Below are 19195 nucleotides of genomic sequence, written 5' to 3'. Positions count from 1 at the left end.
GAGTGGATTGTACGGAAGTGTTGGACAAGGTGCTAGGTGTCAAGTGGAGACTTGAACACACATAATGGTCCTAGTTAACATATAATGAAACACCTATGTATCCAATTAGTCATTTAACAACTAATTAACCAAGTTAAGACACCCTAGGACATAGAAACACTTTGATTCAAGTGCTATAGGTACCGATGGGTTGCATTTAAAGGTTGTATGGCATGGCATTGGAGTTTATGGCCCAAGGACCACTCCTTATGGAGTTTACAGCCTAAGGTCCATTCCCCCATGAGTTTACGGCCGTAAACTCATGGTACTAAGTGCCATTGGGTGATTTAAAGTCTTAAAAGTCATGAGTAAGCATTTAATGATCAAGTCCAAGCCTTAGGAAGCATTAGGGGCACAATATCACCCCTTTATAGAGTTTACGGCCTAAGGACCATTTCGTTATGATTTTACGGCCGCAAACTCTATGTGGACACGTTTTCTTTGATGTTTAAGGTCCTTAACACTTCAAGGATGTGATCTAGGCTAAGTGTCCAAGGCCAAAGAAGGGACTAGCGTGCATTTTGCCCCACTTATAAGGGTTTACGGCCCAAGAACATGTATTGGCCGTAAACACCTTTGATCTTGTGTTTCTTTGTGATTTCTAAGTGTAAACAAGTCCAACTCAAGAGTATAACAAGCTAGGATAAGTGTACTTACAATCTAGAAGCTTGATTGGGTGTTTAAGGTCCAAGAACACTAGTGTGTGTTCTTGGTGTTCTTGGTGAAACTAAGAACACTTGAAGATCTACACAAATGGAATGATTTCACAGATGAAATCATGTAAGATCACTAGATCATGTAAGATATCAACTAGTTAGGGCAAGAAACACTTACAAATTTGAAGATCAAGAAGGAAAATCGGATGATACTTGAGAGGATTTTGATGTTCTAGTTCTTGAAAGTGAGAAAAAGTGATAAATATGACTACGGGTCCGTTTGTTTGGGTCTTAATATCACTTAATAAGGGGTATGTCTGAATCGGTAAGATTTAGACCGTTTGCTTACATCTTATTTTGGGCTCTTAATTTGAATTTTACCACTTACCGATTCAGATTTGCAATCCCATCTGAAATTAAAAAAGACGCCCTAATCCTTTTGTGTTCGGATCCTTCAATCGCGTGGCTTCCATCGACATCTCCAGCCACCGAAAGATCTTCCTCCCTATCGCCACCTCCTGCCGCCGTCTCAGCCCACCCTACCGCCCCGCCGCAACCCTCTCAGCCTCGCCATTAACGACTCCAGCAGCAGCAACATCATCAGGTTCGTTTTCTTCTCTTTTCTCCTCCTTTTTTTTTCTGATGTTGCTTAAAATCAGGTGTATTTTCTTCTCCTTTTCTGGTTTTCTTCTTGATACTCTTCTCTTCCTCCCTATCGCCATCGTTTTTTTCTGATGTTTTTTTTCTGATGTTTTTTTCTCATTTTTTCCCCTATTGTTCTTCAAAATCTGCTATTGTATTTTGTATGTGAAATTTATAGTTGGAAATACCTTCATTGAATTCTAAAATTATGTTGATTGTTGAAATATGAGACTTGATTTCTAGTTGCTGAATTGTGATTGATTTGTGCTGTTATGTGAAATTTGTAATGCTGAGATACGTTGTTCATTTGTTGAAAACTTGAAATATGTTGCTGATTCGTGATTGGTTTGTGCTGTTATGTGCTCATTTGTGCTGATTTTGGCTGTTTATGGGTAGATTTTTGCTGTTAGATGCTAATTATGTGCTGATTTTTGTTGATTATGCATTAATAGTTGTTGTTAAGTGCTGAATTATATTGTTATATGCTGATTTGTACAATTATGTGCTGATTTGTATTGTTATATGTTGATTTGTTATTGAAATGATACTAGACATGTCACAAAAGAAGCCTAGGATTAGTTGGAAGGTAGAAGCTATTGAAAAAGCTTTTTTGGAAGCATGTTTGGAAGAAATTACAGTTAATGGGAGGGAAGGGGGTAGTTTGAATGCACTCTCTTGGATGATTATAGCAGAAAAATTAGCAAAAGAACATAATTTCTTTGTGGACCAAAAGCAAATGAAGAATTGCTACGATTACTTAAAGTCAAAGTTTTCATCTTGGTTGAAGTTAAAAAACAAAACCGGGAATGTTTATAATCCCGTAACCAACACCTTTAATCTTTCAGAAGAAGAATGGCAACTAGAAATGAAGGTATTTTGCATTTTTATAATAAAAAATTATTATTAGGCTTTAATAATCTAATATAATAATTTTCAAGCAGTCGAACAAACATGTTGAAAGTTTGAGAAGAGTGCCAATACCCTTCCCCGACCTTTGTACACAATTGTTTGAAGGCGCGACTGCGACAGACATTCATAGTTGGGGACCAACTTCTACCCTTCCCCGTCCGACTCAAGAGTCAAGCTACTATAGTTTGCATTACTTTGATGACATCGATTGCACTCAACAAGAAACTGTAGGTCTCGGTGACGAGTCATCCGCTCAATCAAAAAAACAAAAGACTACGGATACGACAAAGAGTCAAAATAAAAGTAAAGATAAGGGTAAAGATGCATCGAATTTGAGATTGCTTGAAATCGGGGAAGATATTGCCACAGTTGCTAAAATATTTGTGGAAAAACATACTTCTTCAAATTTGGATGCGTGAATGGAAAAGTTGGAGAAGTTAGGATGGGGAATATTTGATCCAAGATACACTATTGTTGTTGCTCTTTTTGGTGAAGGTGCGGATAAGAGGTATGTGTGGTTAACCATTGATCCAGCTATTTGTGAGAATTGGGTCAAGACTGTTGGAGCACATTATGGAATGTTTCGCTAAGTAGATGTTTTGAATGTTTTGATGTTTTTTTTGGATAACTAGATGTTTGGTTTGGATTACTTGGGTTTTTTTGGATTACTTGATGTTTGGTTTGAACTAGATGGTTTTTTGGATTACTTGATGTTTGGTTTGAACTAGATGGTTTTTTGGTTTACTTGATCTTTGGATTACTAGATTTTTATATGACATGAATGAGGTGATGTTTTGTTCAGAATTTTTAAGTTATATGTTGTTAATATAATTGTTATGTATTTTCAAAATAACAGATTGCTTATGGATTCGGATGAAGAAATCGCATTTTTCATTTTACTATGTTGCTATTGGTTGAATCTAGCATCCAATAGAATTGGAAGGGCAATTGATAATGATTCGGAAATGAGCGGGCATCAACATACACAAGAATTGGTCTGTGACCCTATTTTCTAGTGAGAACCTCAGATTATCAGTAGTTGTGTAGTCAGTTGGGAGATAAGTGTAATCAATTCGACAATGATTCAGTGTGGGCGGTCTGTCAGGGGAGTTAGACCCTCTCGAGACTTAGGAAGTCGGACGGAGTGAATACGATCTTGTTGCAGGAAATTCGTTCATCTTTGGGTTCTAGGACTTTGCAAAGGTTGGTCACGGTTACCCCGGGAAGGCACGATTAGGACCATGTCGCCCAAGTTGTCGGGTGTGTAAGGGATGATAAGGAATGATTTCGAGGATGGAATCTAATTTAAGTAAGGGAGAGTTGTAACATTCTGTTTATTTAATAATTAAAAAGATAAAGATTGATGAACCAATAGTCGCCCTAAATCTATATTATTTAGTGGATTGTTGGTTTTGGGGAGCCGAATGATATAAATTGAATTATTCGGGGATTAAAGTGTAATTTTGGGACTTGTTTCGCAAAGGATTTTAGTATTTAGGGTGTGTTTGGTATTATTGGGACGTATTATGTTAGGATTTTAGTAGGCAGGGGCTGTTTGGTAACATTTTGGACTGGATTTGAAAGAGATTTCAGAAGGCAGGATTAAAAGGATAAATTATGGATTGAGTTTGAAATAAAGAGGGAAGGGAGGGACCAAAGATGACATTATGGCAAAAAGCTTGATGGAGCCGACTATTTAAAGGTTACCAAACCCTAACCCTAAAGGTGATGTCGGCCGTCACCCCACTCTTTCTTCATCCTCCAGCCGCAAACCTTATGGCTCCGCTCTCTCCCAGCCGTCATCTCATCACCAGCACCGAAGGACCACCCGAACAGCCACCTTATTCCGTCGTCGGCGAAGACGAAGAGGCACGAAGAGATCGGAAAACTTGTTAGTGGGTGCTGCTGTTGTTCGCGTGTGGGTTGCTGCCTCAACCCACGTTCATTGTCGTCACCCTGTCGTCGTCCGATTGTTGATGAAGTCGAGAACATCGAAGACAGTCGTCATGGTTGTGTACCGCCACCTCTCTCTCTCTCTCTCTTTCTTTCTTCCCTGTCGTTCCTCTCGGTGTTGGACGTCGTGAGCGTCGTTGTTGCTGCCGGAGGTTATTGTGTTGTTGTGGTCGTTGTCCCGGTTATGGATTACCACCGTTTCCCGGCCGTAAACACTCCTTTATCTTCGTTTTGGTCATGTCTGTCGTAAACTGCCGCTGCCGCCGTCGTTTAGTTCTCCGCTTACTGCTCCAGTTATCATTTGCCACCCCGAGGAGGCTATTTTGGTGTGTGTTGTTGTCGTTGCTAGTTGGGGTGCGTGTGTGTGTTTTCGGTTGGCCAGAAAACCCCGAGAAGACTACCATGGGTGCCAACCATGGTGGTTAACACCTCTATTTCAGGTTCTGCCACCATGTGCCACCGTCGGCCACCACTAGGGTGGTTGTGTGTGTGTTTATATTAGCATGTGTGTTATTCGGGTTTTACTTTGTAATATTGTATCTGATGTGAAAATAATAAAAAGAGACTCGTAATCACCACCGTGAGCTGGTGGCCGCCGCCGTTGACCACCACTACCCGAGGTGGTAGTGGGTGGTGCCCGCCTTATGAAACCCTAGTGGTCCTTATGAGACCCTAGTGGGCCTACTGAAGCCCTAATTGATCTAATGACTTAGTTTTGGGCCTGATGGTCTAGTATTGGGTTGGAAACCCTAATGTCATGAAACCCTAATGTTGGGGTTGATCGGGACACGTACGGGAATTATTTAATAACCGTAAATATTAATTAATAATCATCTGCAGTTAACCTAAGGAAATATTGGACTTAATGGATTAATTCCTTAATGAGTTAAGTAAGAAACACTTGACCCTAATTGTCATTTTATGTGAAAACCCTAATTGGGCTTGGATGCTTGTTGGGCTATTTATTGGACTAAGCTGTTGTGGGCCTTGGTGGGCCAATTGGGAACATATTTATGGACTAAGGGAAATTATTGGGCTTCAAGATAATACCCATTAGAGAGTCTTGGGCCTAATTTGGAAAATTGGGCCATAATTAGGCCTTGAGGATTATTAGCTATTGGGTCATCATAATGCCAATTGTTTGGACTAGAATAATTGGTTGGGCCTTAAAGGAAGTTCATGTAGAGGTTTTGGCCCAATTTGTAAAATTAGGCCATATGTTGGGCTTTGGCCCATTACTTGTCTATTGGGCCTTTGGAGTGTGAGTTGGACCGAGGGCTTGGAACACAATTATTAATTGGGTATTGTTTGGTGTTGACGGCTTGGGAATCTGTCATCCAGCAGCTAGAGTTTTATTCGCGGGACTTCAGCTGTAGTAGAGATATGTGGTATGATAGTTAGCTTTATGCTAGGTTGTATGCTAGTGATTATGTTATGTTTGCATGAAAGACCATGAGGGGAGCCCGTGGCACTTGGATGTAAGACCATGTGGGGGAGCCCATGACTGTCCGGCTGGGAAAGACCATGGGGGGAGCCCATGGCACTTGGGTGTAAGACCATGTGGGGGAGCCCATGGCATCCTTACGCAGGGATATGTGGTAGATATAGCTTTATAGCTAATGATATACGGTAGAGATAGCTTTTATAGCTCATGTTATGTGGTAGAGATAGCTTTATAGCTAATGATATGCGGTAGAGATAGCTTTTATAGCTAATGTTATGTGGTAGAGATAGCTTTTGTATCTTATATGATATGTGTCATGTGATAGAGATAGCTTGTATAGCTAAGATGCTATGTGATATGTGGTAGAGCTAGCTTGTATAGCTAAAATGATATGTGTTATGTGGATTGTGTGTGGGGTACGCTCTGGGGGACTCACTAAACTTTGTGCTTACGGTCTATAGTTTTGGTTTCATGTATCATCGATTTGGAAAAGAAGAACTCGGATTGATCGTAGTGCACACACCTATGATTTCTGCAATGAATGATTTTGTGATAAACTCTGATAAATGTTTTACTTAATGATGATTTGAAATGCTTGAAATAAATGGTATCAATGTTTTAGCTATATTAAAAATGAAATTTTTACCCTTGATTTTTGGGTCGTTACATCCACATTTCATGGGGTGTCATCAAACCTACTTAGTTCGATACAAGGTTCAAAATATGATCTACTATTTCAAGTGTATATTCCCAAAATTTGTGAATAGTAGCGAAGCACGAGTCATCATATATCGAGCCATATAGCATTCGATTCTCCTTTTAGTAACATCATTACATTATGATATCCATGAAAAAGCCAATTATGTAAACAATTCCATAATCTTTAAGATGATCGTAGAACCCAATACTAAGGCATTCTCCTTTCCTTGGAGATCCTTTATCTTCATGCCCAATTGATTCCCTACTTGGTTCTGATACCTTTTGAAACGTTTCAAAGTGTCAGATTTATGCTTAATCATATAAACATAACCACATCTACTGAACCTTTTAATAAATATGACATAGTAGTATATGTCGTCCCTTGTGGCGGATCTGATGGGTCCACACACATTAGTGTGTACAAGATCCAACAATCCTTTATCCCCATCACATGTCCATGTGAATGGTAACCAAGTTGTCTTGCCATCATACAAGATTTGCATACATCATCTAACTCAAGGTCAAATGATTCCATGTCCGGTCCAATTAGAGCTTGGTGATGCGATTCTCACTTTTGTGGCCAAGGCGATCATGTCACAAGCACAATCATATCTAAACTACTAGAAGAATTAATTTTCAAATCATCATTGCTATTATTAGACACACAAATTACAATTTCATGAATGCCAATTGCAAAAAGATGTTTTAGACATAAAACTATCATCCTTATAAACTAGAATTTTCACCTTTCCATTATGAAATGAAAGTTGAAATTCATGTTTGTACAACGCATACAATGAAATTTGGTTTCTAGCCATCTCCAAAGAGTAATAGCAAGTAACTAGATTTATCCTAACTCTATTACCAAGAACAAGCTCGAAATCCTCAATCATTGAGACATATGATTGGTTTCTTGTCCATGTATCATTTGATTTTCTACGTAATTTAGGGTTTTAGACTGGAACTCGACAAATTGGGGAGCTCCGACTCATCGAGTAGAAATCGTTTTTGCACGCGGGACTTAGGATCTACTCAACGAGTTGGAAGTCCCAACGTGACGAGTAGAAACTGTAAAGAGAAACCCTAATTTTCAGGGATTTGTACCCTATTTAAAGAACTTATGGCTCATTTATAGCCTCTTTCATCGTTCTTACAGCCCAGAGAAACACTAGTTCGAGTCTTATACCTTCTTGAGTGTGAGAGAGAGCTTTTGAGAGTGATTTATGTGTGGTTGTGAAAGATTTTGAAGCTTGAAGAAGAAGGAGTAAAGAGAGAAGAAGTAGATATGACATCTACTTTATATTGGCAATCGTCTTAAGGTATAAAGTCGCTATCTTGACCTTAGTTGCTTAGATCTCATTTTATGGAAGTAAATGGTCACTTTTGGTGCATAATGATGTCATTTTTGGATTGGATCTTGTTATGAGGATAGTGTTTAAGATCTGGACATCCCTAGACCTCTATGGACATAAAGTTGCTCACTTTATCTAGCCTTAGCCTTTCTCCATGCCCTAAACTTTGTATAAACCTTACTTTAAGTGTTTTAGCCTCTTAAGGCCTTCCATGCATGTAAAGTTGGCAACTTTACGTGGAAAATACACCCTAGGGGATTGGATTTGTAGTTTGGAGTCTTGAATTCCACTGGAAAGGGTTGAACATGAAAAGGACTGAAAGGACTCGACGAGTTGCTTAGCCAACTCGACGAGTCGGGCAAGTTTCACCCATTTTTGGGATCCTGAGTGATCTCGCTGAGATGATTAGGGGTTTCAGACTAGAGATGTCGGCTTAGGGTTTTCGGCCCTTGGACACTAAAGAACTCAACGAGTTACTCGGGTAACTCGGCGAGTTGACTTGAGATTTCATATTTATGGACCTTGAAGAAACTCGACGAGTTGCTAGATGCACTCGACGAGTTGGGTCAACATGGATTGTTGACCTTAACTTTGACCAGGGTTGACCAAGTTTGAATGTGAGGGAATTTATGGTATTCCGGGATTTAACAAGTTAATCACATGTTGATTATAGGCAGTTGAGTTGGAGTGGCGCGTTGTGACTTATCTGATCTTAGCATTTCAACATTCTTGAGAGGTGAGTCTTCCCACCATACCAATGGGTCTAAGACACCAAGGCCGACCCATTTTACGTTATGTGGATTGTTGATTGATTATGCATTATGTTAGTATGACTATTGCATGGCAGACCCTGGGGGGTTCCCGTGGCAGTAGATTGAGACCATGTGGGGTTCCCATGGCATTAGTGTAAGAACTTGGAGGATTTCGATGGCATTTTAGTATATTTGCATGTTTAGCTTGTATGATATTTCTTAGCAGTAAAGACCATATGGGGGTTCCCATGGCAGGAAGACCATGTGGGGGTTCCCATGGCAGGTAGCTAAGACCACGTGGGGGTTCCAGTGGCACTAGGTGTAAGACCTTGGAGGGTTTCCATGGCATCCTTATATGTAGTATGCATGGGTTATATGTTTTATGTAGCTTTTATAGCTAATATGGATTATGTGATTATGTGGATTGTGTGGGGTATGCTCTGGGGGACTCACTAAGCATTAGCTTACAATTTGTTGATTATTTCAGGTACTTCTGAGTCTAAGGAAAAGGGCAAGGCTTGATGGCGCGACATGCACTCTCTTAGGCGTTTTATGGGACACTCTGATATTTGAAATAAAAATGTTGATATTTTGAATTTGAATACAATTGTTCTTGTGATTTTGTAGTTATTCGGAAATGTTTTAATTATTTATAAATGAATTTTTTTTTTGAAAATTGGGTCGTTACAAGTTGGTATCAAAGCCTTGGTTTGAGGGATTCAGGCACACTCTCAGGTGTGCCAGGACTCAAACTAAGGAAATGGTAAAATTGTTTTCAAAAATAAAAGTTAAAAACTTCTTAAACTGGTAAAGAGGATAGTGCAATGCGCGTGATCGACTGAGCTAAGTAAGTAGTTCGCCAATATGTTATCCATGTTATACCGATATTTGAGTTACGATAGTTGGATGGATTTTGCTATGTGTATGCTTCTAAAATTGTATATGGTTAAGAGCTTATAGCTTTTGAATGATTGATTTGGCCTTATTTTTTGTTCCTCGTTGTTGGATTAATGTCTAAGTCCATAACTATAATTGGTAAGACTTGACCCGACCCGGCATGGTCCATTTGGGTTGCATGGCATCATGCACTTGGATAGACTAAAATGAGAGAAATAACACTTAAGGTTTATTAATATATTATAAGTTCTAATATATTAATAGAGATTATTTAATTAGTATTGATCAAGAATTAATCTAGAATTAATTAAGTGATCAAAAGAAGACTAATTAAATATATGGGTTGATTGTGTAAATCATCCATACTTATATAGTGGGCTAATGCTCCATGGATTATCAAGTTGGGCTCAAACCCATTGGATGCTCCATGGTGTATTTGAAACCATGGATCCAAGGAAATGGAAAGCCATGACAATTAGGGTTTACCCTAATTGTAACAACTATATAAGCATCTTATTGATGTGAGAAATCGGCCACTAGATATGCATAGAGGGAAAGCCGATTCTTGAAGTGTTCTAATTTCTCTCTAATTTATTCCAAGTGCTTATGGTGTTGTGTGAACCATTTGAGGTGTCACACTTGGGGCACTAGGCACTCAAGCTTCATGAAGACAAGCACCAACAAAAGGTATGTTATTCTAACTCGTGTTATTCAAAGTTTTGTATGCTAGAATAGAACAATACCTTGGAAAGTTGATATTTGCATGTATAATAGAGAAAACATAGATCCAAGGTATTTAGGGTTGCATGTACACTTAGGAGTGTTAGATTGCTCAAAACCCAACAGTGGTATCAGAGCCTAAGCTTGTTTTCTTGTTGTACTTGCTTAAACTACTTAAAAATCGACTTTTGGTGCAGTCTGCCCAGCAGACTCGCCGAGTCCATGAAGGGACTCGACGAGTCTAAGGAAAAATGCATCCAACTCGCCGAGTTTGTTCATGCACTCGACGAGTTGGACCCCCAGACAACATATTTTCGAGTTTTGGTGCTGGAATTGGTCTAAAATCATTACCTTTGACAATTTTGGGCTTATAAAACTTGTTTTGAATGTGGTAATGATTATGTTAAACCAATTTCAATGCTATAATAAAAGTTTCAAGTTTATATGTGTTCATGTTATTCTTGAAAATTGTTGATTATGAATGATCATGCTTATGAGTTTTGCTAGATCATAGGAATTGTGTGCAAATTGTTTGTTGATATAATTTATGATCTTGTTGAAAATTGTATGGAGTTCATAACTTTTCCTCAAGTTATGAATTTTCAAGAATTTTATGTTTCCTTGATTTATGAGTTAGTTTAGATTAATAATGAAAAAATTATGTTTTAGTTGTTTTCAATCCATATTAGTCTAAAAGAAGTTCATAAAATATGTTTTTGTAACTTGTCTTCAAGTTATGTGAAAAGTCATATTTATGAATCTTAAAAACTCATAAAAGTTTTGTAGGTTACATAAAATATAAGAGTTTTTCCATTAAATAGTTTAATGACTCCATAACTTGTCCTCAAGTTATGGATGTTGAAGAGACACTTCTTTAAAGTGTTTTTAAAGAATAAGGGGTTACATTAAAATGAAGAGTCTTCATTTTAATGAACCATTAAACTCATAAGTTATGATTTAAAGAGTCTTGAAATAGTTTCAAAACTTGCCCTCAAGTTTTGGAATTTGAAAAGTTACTCCTTATGTATACTTTAATTCCAAATTGAACATTGAAATTTTAAAAAGTTTAAAATTCAACCCTTATACTATTATTATAATTTTAATTATATAGATATGTATAAGAGGAAGTCAATCTTACCGTTAGTAGGCCTCATTCACGAAGCCGGTCTATAAGGGGGTATAAGGTTACTGCCTATAAAATGACAGTTTAATAGGTGTCTACTCTCACCCACCGCTTCCTTGACTGGTGGAGGGTCGTTAGCCGAACGGGTAGGAATGGACTATAATTCTCCCTTCATTAAAAGTATAATGAAAAAAAATACTAAGTAACTAAACACTTATAAATTCCCAATCTTAGTTACTTAGGAAAATGTGAAAAGGTGCTAGCCCATAAAATTACACTTTGTACCTTACCAAGTCGTTAGTGGAGCGTGTGTGGTTAACCGGCACACTAACATGGACTAGTAAGAGTGGCAAAGGGTGACTTGACTTTATTATAGATCGGTGGAGCGTGTGTGGTTAACCGGCACATCGATTAGGTAATATTTTTAAGGGTACCAAGTCAATTTGTATGGTTATTCACATCTTTTTTGTGATCCTTGGCATCCCAGTCACAAACTTGAGAGGGCACAATCGAGATTCAAACATGCCATTGAAAGTTCAATGTATCTCAAAAGATCTAGGAGTTTCAAATCCAATTAAAACTTAATTATATTTCGTTTTTCAAGGTGAAAATTGGTAAATCGTCATTTACCTACCTTCAACTATTTTATAATTTGGATTACGGCATCCCTCTTCCAGTTATAAATAGGTTGTTGGGTCCTAGCCTTAATATTTCATATTGGGTGTTATATTAAGGACTTTAAATCAACTAACTTGAATTTCTCCCATTATAGATGTCTAGTTTAGACAGCTATGGTCTTCCCAAATATTTAGGAACAAGCTTCCTAATGAAGATGATATCCCAAATGGCAATCAAGGTGAAAGATCAATCCCTTTGTTGGGCATTTATGGGACTAGAAATCATACTTCACTTCATCCACCTCCTCCAATAAATCTCCCTATCCCACAAATTTTAAGACTTGATAAGTTCTAAGTCACTCAATCCCTATTGGCAAGCAAAGTCTATATGTGCTTAGATCTTGGGGATTAAGCCACATATTGACAAGTCGGGAGAGTTGGGTGTCGAAGTCTCAAGGTAGTTGGCTGCTGACTTGGTTCTTCAGTCACTCCCTGATGACAGGTTGCGACAAGACCCTTAATGATCTTACCTATTTGCTTGATGATGCTAAATCAGCAATGATTTGGAGCATTAGTAAAGCAAATTGGATTGGAAGATCTACTTTCCAAACCTTTTTGGACATTGAATATGGTGACATTGGAAGTCCAGGAAAAACTTTCTCTTCCCAATGGAAAGGGATCGGCCATAGTCAACTCGGTTGACCAAATGGTAAAGAGAAAGGTTAAGTCTGTGATAGTCCCATATATCGTTTCCAAAAAGTCCATATGATTCTCTTGCCAAAGGAAAGACATTGGTTGCGAAGCTGCCAAATTTACCTGAAAAACATCTTAAGGATGGTAAAGTCAATAGGTTTGACTCTACTTCAGGTAAAGTCCATTGTCTAACTCTATTAAGTTTCTATTCTAAGATTCTTATTGCATAATGTGACGAGGTCACATGTTGATGTTTTAAGAATCAAAGAAAAGGTGAAGAAACTTAAAGGAAGTATAGGCTGATTCTGATCGCGAAGATGGATTTCGATCGCATGGTTCGGTGATCAGAATTTTGAGTTGTTACTTAAGAGTTATGATATATTGCTTAGGAATAGATAACAACAAGTTTTCCATATGGATTGTAAGGATAAATTTTTCCGCAAAGTTTTAAAATAAAAAGAAAAATGGTTTTGATTTTATTTATTTTAAGTATCCTTACAATGACATTTGTAAAAAATTGTTGATTATATGTTTCCATTGATAAGCAATATGGGTAAATGGATTTGATTCTTTCATTAGTGGAAGTGTCATAATTTACCTAATAAGGAAAGATTCTCATCACCCAAGTTTCAGTTGGATAGAAACTTGGAATCATGCAACTTGTATTGTATGATCATGAGAATTTTTATATATTTGGGAAATTAAGTCTAATTCCTTGTTCACATGTATATGTGAATCAAGTGAAGGAAAAAGGGATCAGATACACTTGGGTGTGCGCTGATCAGGTCCACCACAAAGTTGATAAGATTATTCATTATGATTTAATAAAGTTTAGTAAATATGGTTATACTTACAAGTTTAAGTATAGTTCTGGATCATTGGAAAAGTTTCAATGATAGACATAATGAGTAAGAAGAATCAAATAAGGCAGAAAGATAAAAGTTGCTCTAATCTGAAGAGATGGGAGAGAACTTGAGTATCTTGTTTTATGATTATCTTAGTGATTATGGAACCATGTCACAATTGATCCTCTAAGGACACCTTAGTTCATTTTTGTTTGGCTAAGGAGAGGAATCGTGAATTGTTGAAATGGTTAGATCGAAAGATAAATTATACTTCGTTCCAAAATTAAATCTTAGAGTTATACTCCAAGATTAAGCCTTGAGTGACATAATCTTAAGAAAGGTTTAAAACACTTGTTAAATGTAGAGTAAAATGTGTTCTTACTCTTGTACATTTGAAATTGGTAAGTTGTGATGTTTTGGATAAAACAAAGACCAACTACGACCAATTGTGAGAAGAGTTTAACTTGATAAGAATTTGCACTAACTCTTGAATATTCGTTTTTGTCAAGGAATGGTTCTTGACAAAGAGAATCTTATATGTCAAGAAGTCAGTGGGAGTCTTAAAAGGATCTTAAGATAGATTCAAGAACTAATCAAGAGTTTTGTTAATCACTAGACCACGACTTGCGCTTTGTAACCTATCGTGTTGACATATTCTGTGCCCATTCCAGTTAAAGTTGGTTTTGCATTGGAGTTCTAAGAGTTCTCAACTGGTTGCATAACAACTTGGAAGCAATGGCAGGCCCTTGTGCTACCAGGTGGCAACAAAATTAAGACTGCACAAGTTCAATCCATATGAATCTGGATTTGTCATTAACCTTGCGGTGTGATTATGGTTATGTCAAATTCACATGGATAAGAACACATACACCATCAAAATCTAAGTGTCATAAGGTTTCTCTCTGATTCATGAAAATGATAGTGAGGAAACTCTTTCACTAAGTAGATTTAAGTGGATAGCAAGTGTGAAGTTTGCATTCTCATGTCGTTAGTGGAGCGTGTGTGGTTAACCGGCACACTAACTAATGAGAATGGCAAAGGTTTAGACTCACATGTGAGCTATCTAAGGAAAGGTTTAGACTCCAGGTGTATGATTTGATAAAGTCTTATCAAGGCAATCTAGTATCAGAAATCTGACTGATTTCTAGGTACATGTCAAAGCTAGTGGGAGCATAAAGTGTTATGCTAGTTAGATAATAATCATTATGCTAGTGGGAGCATGATGATTATGTTGCAAGTTAGCAATGTTAATCATAGAAAACAAAAGTTTCAACTCGCTTTGAAAAAGTTGTTTTACTATAATTAAGGGAGAGAAATTTATACTTCATTTCAATTCTACAAACTTAGATTGAGATTTTAATCAACTTTAGTCAAGAATATATATGAATGTTATGTTGGAATGGTTCAACATAAGGAATTTCTATATATTTTGCTTTCTCAAAATTTGATTATGATTACAGCATCCCTCTTCATAGTTCGAATTATGAGAACATGACAAATAAAAATTTTATAGCATGAATCGTATCCCATATGCTTCGGATATAGGATCGATTGCATGTGTTATAATATTCATCCATTCTAAATTTTCCTAATGCTTAGGGCGTTAAGAAGGGAAAAGGGATTAGAACTGGATATGACTAAGATGATTAAGCAATTGTCGAGAACAATTTGGGGTTTTCCAAAGTTTGGTTACTCATGGACAATTGGAAGTATAGAGTAAGGATCATATTGACATATTTTGGAAAGAGGAAACTCTTGTTCAAAAGTGATGGTCAAGATGGGAACATGGAATTGTTTCCATAGGTGGAAGTTATTCTTTGAATCAGTGTAAGATTAAAGAACTTAATGCAAAGAAGGATGTTCAAAGGAATGTACTTTGAATTTGAGACTTCATCTCCATGGAATTGCTTTCCATTGGAATACTTTGTAATGTTTATTGCCAAGTCTTTGTGACTTGTGTGAATATCATTAGAAGAGGATCATTGCATAGATTATGGTAAATGACAAGAACTTGGTATTCTTACATTTACAATAAGGATTGGGATTGTGAAATGAGAATCATTGAAGTCATGTTCAATTGATATACATTTCACAAAGAGATGACCACTTGTAAACATAGTGTGCATACTTGGAGTATGGCATAGCTATTGTTTAGAGAAACATAGTATGCATGCTTGGAGCATGGCATCACTACTGTTTCAATTCAAGTATTAAGTTGATTAATCGAAACATGAATAATGAGTGATCAATATGGTGCTTAGATAAAAGGTGTTTTATTTACGATCAAAGTGTTGAGGCCATATAGGACTAGTATTATTTTGTGTTTCACTTTGCATGTTTTGACTTCTAGAATAACTAGGTCATTCTCCTGAATGACTAAGTTATTCAAACACTACAAGAAAAAAGGCCTTTTACGACGCTCATTGCGCGTCGTAAATGGCTCAGACGACGCGCAAATGCGTGTCAAGGAAGGCCATGTCATAAAGATAGACGACGCGCATTTACGACACGCATTTACGACGCGCGGTTACGACACGCAATGCGTATCAAGGAAGGCCCTGTCATAAAGGAAGACAACACGCATTCGCGTGTCGTAACCTTACGACGCGCGTGTTAATGACACGCAATGCGTATCAAGAAAGCCCCTGTCAAGAAAGGCCATGTCATAAATGAAGATGACACACATTTTTGCGTATCGTAATTTTAAATTTAAAAAAAAAATTATTTATGGATTTACTTATTTTCATATTAAATTTGCATTTTATGTCACATAATGGAAAATAAAATACCATATACAAATAATACAATGCATTGCACAAAAGTTAATGTTATACAAATAATCATTCGAATAGTAGACAAATGTAATACTACAAATAATCATTCCAATAGTAGACAAATGTAAGATTTCAACATTTTTTATATAATTAACTAAATTATTAGCCAAATTTCCTAAAATACCAACATACTTTTCTATGAAGAGCATTAACACTGTTCTTTTCCATCAAAAACTTCAAAACCTGCATAATTCACTACTAGAAAAACAGCCTTTTCCACACCAATAGCAAATGGCAAAGTGGAAGGGTAAACTTATATCTCTATTCCATGATAAAAAAAATAGCCACATGAAAATCTGAAAAAAGATAAAACCATAAATAAAAATAAACCCAATCAGGCACAAGACTTTTGGAGCAGTAGCACATATGAAATGGACAACAATGATAAAAAAAAAAAAAAAAAAAAAAAAAAAAAAAAAAAAAAAAAACGAGTTTTGGTGTTGGGTTGAAAAAGTATGAAGTTCTTCTAGACGATAAACCAAAAGAATTCACTAAATAAACTTCTATATAATAAAATAAGTAAAATTAATTATACCCTGTCATTTGGAGCTGCTGCATACCCATAATGAAGAATGGAGGAGTGCAACAACTAGAAGAAGAAGAAGAACAGAAATAGCTCTTATTCATGAAAAAAAACATTTGTACCCTTTGGTATCTTTTAGAAATCAGCAGAAGAGTGCAACAACACTTACAATAAGAAATCAGCATCAATTGCAGCAACAATTGCAGGAATCAGATTACACTGTAATGCTTGATTCCATTCCCTCTTTGATTACTGCATACCAAACACACTACCTTATTTAAAGTAACTATGACAGACTCATCACTTCACTTGGTAAAAATTGTACACAAAACCAAAAAGCTCTCTTACTTCATCTGAACTGTCTTCTAAATCAGACGCATCACTTCACTTGGATTTCTTGGTGGCTGCAGCAGCACCATTCTTGGCAACAGCAGCTGGCTTTTTTGGCGCCTCCTAAATTACATAGAATAATACTTAGAAAAGTGGAGAACAACATGTATCATGTAGAGAATGCTGCTAAAAAGTGACAAAATTAATGTGAAATTAGACAAACTGTATCCAAGTGCCAAGAGATTTACACTCTGACTCACTTCTTCATCTGATGAATCACTATCATCCGATGATTCAGATTCAAATTCAGATTCATCTGAACTACTTACAAGTTTACTAATAGTTTTTTTATTCGATCTAATTTTAGCTGTAGGAGCGGACTGTTTCTTAGGTTTAGGTTCCTGCAACATGTTAAAAAGGCTTGTAGAAGGGTGAAGAATAAAATAAACGAATTTTTTACAACATGTGATAATGACTTCATATTCAACTTCCCTTAGCTGATCAATGGCCTCTGAGATCTCTTCTTTTAAGTTCTAATTCAGACAAACATAATAGGAGAGAAAATAGACAACATTAAAAAAAATCTAAAAAAGTTAAAATTTTTAATAAAAACCTACCATTTATCACCCCAAGTTATGCACGAAGGTTAGAAACTTGTCCATCTCTTGTCTGTTGTGGAGCTTTTAGATCACCTATGCATTCAAGATTCTTTTGGTGTCCAAAAATCAGATCACCTATGTATGTATCTCAAATAGAAACCTACTTTCATTTCTTTTTATTATTTTTTTCTTAAGTATAAAACGTATGAATCAAAAGCACATGGAATAAATTATCTCACCGCACAATGTACGACAACAGGTGCCCATTGACTTTCAACACCTAACATTAGTATATGTTCCAAAACATTTCCCTACAAATAATAGATGAAAAGAAACTGAGTCGTGATGATGCATAAAGTCTAGAGGTTTATATTTATGAAAATAAATAGAAGATTTAAAAAAACACAAGTTTTTTATGCAAATAAATAAAAAAATGAATTGTTAAAACTTAAAAGATAGGGATATAAAACTTACCTCATTCCAGTCCAAACAGTCGATAGCTTTGACACATTGATTTTCCTCATTTAACCTTTTTTTAGCATTCCTAAAAGCTCGCATCATCACCATTGGTTCCCAGCTAAGTCCACATGTCTTTTTTAGGACATTTTTAACCACAACTGGTTAGCCTCTTCTCCAATGCATTTGAAAATGTTCAAAATCTTTGTCTTCTAAGTCAATAGCATCAGGGCAATATAGTAAATTGTTGTCATTACTACTACTACTACCCTACCTAGAAGCCGATTTCCTTACACCACGTCTATGATGATGATGATTTTCCACACCAATGGCAAATGGCAAAGTGGAAGGGTAAACTTATATCTCTATTCCATGATAAAAAAAACAGCCACATGGAAATCTGAAAAAAGATAAAACCATAAATAAAAATAAACCCAATCTGGCACAAGACTTTTGGAGCATTAGCACATATGAAATGGACAGCAACGATAAAAAAAAACAAAAAAAAAAAAAAAAAACAAAAAAAACAAAAAAAACAAAAAAAAACAAAAAAAACGACTTTTGGTGTTGGGTTGAAAAATTATGAAGTTCTTCTGGATGATAAACCAAAAGAGTTTTGGTGTGGTGAAGAAATATGCTTTTCCATCTGATACTCTTCATTTCTGGTTTCGTTTTCCTCATTACCTACTCCAAAAGTAGTTACTTAATATCACCAAAAGTTGAAATCACCATATACAAGCAACTTATAATGTTATAATATGCACTGAGAAATTGAAGATTATTTAGTAATGAGCTAATTTCAGTTTAGTCATTACATAGTGGAATGATAATGATATATACCTTAGTGTGAGCTTCAGAACTTATACCAATGGCATATTAGATCACAGAAAGCTCCAATTTTGACTTCAAAACACGACATTCAGTCAAACTAGGGTGCATGGTCTTAAGATCTGTCTCAAATTTCTCAATCCCCTAAAGTAATAAAAAATACAAATATAGTATCACTTACTAAAGTAGCAAAAATAACATATTATTCACACTAACTGTGTATACTTCCTGCAATTTATAGATTGTTTTTGGTATGCTAACTTAACTTAGTTTTTAAGAAATTT

The 19195-nt window shown here is 36.3% G+C and overlaps 1 protein-coding gene and 1 long non-coding RNA gene across 2 annotated transcripts; one reads left to right on the top strand and one right to left on the bottom strand.

The window, feature by feature from the left end:
- The first annotated feature begins 1890 nt into the window (after nucleotides 1-1890).
- Nucleotides 1891-2665, top strand: LOC145060275 (uncharacterized). Its single transcript, XM_079007969.1, has 2 exons — nucleotides 1891-2208; nucleotides 2279-2665. Exons 1-2 carry the CDS (start codon nucleotides 1891-1893, stop codon nucleotides 2663-2665), a joined length of 705 nt encoding a protein of 234 aa, XP_078864095.1.
- Nucleotides 2666-17121: 14456 nt separating this feature from the next.
- LOC145056717 (uncharacterized) lies at nucleotides 17122-18250 on the bottom strand. The gene is made up of 4 exons (XR_013685888.1): nucleotides 18102-18250; nucleotides 17867-17938; nucleotides 17646-17736; nucleotides 17122-17151 (listed from the first exon to the last, which is right to left on the bottom strand). It is a non-coding gene; the product is annotated as an uncharacterized LOC145056717 (long non-coding RNA).
- Between the last annotated feature and the right edge of the window lie 945 nt (nucleotides 18251-19195).

Source organism: Lactuca serriola, chromosome 6 (assembly GCF_051521515.1).
Source record: "Lactuca serriola cultivar US96UC23 chromosome 6, Lser_US96UC23_V15, whole genome shotgun sequence".
NCBI classification, from domain to species: Eukaryota; Viridiplantae; Streptophyta; class Magnoliopsida; order Asterales; family Asteraceae; genus Lactuca; species Lactuca serriola.
The sequence above is the reverse complement of the archived record's forward strand: the minus strand, read 5'-3'. Positions and strand labels throughout refer to the sequence as shown.

Bases quoted from the DNA above. Each gene is read 5' to 3' on its own strand.
- LOC145060275 (XM_079007969.1), top strand. From the start codon at position 1,891: ATGTCACAAAAGAAGCCTAGGATTAGTTGGAAGGTAGAAGCTATTGAA. The intron at 2,209-2,278 runs GTATTTTGCATT...ATTTTCAAGCAG, and splicing joins AATGGCAACTAGAAATGAAG to TCGAACAAACATGTTGAAAG.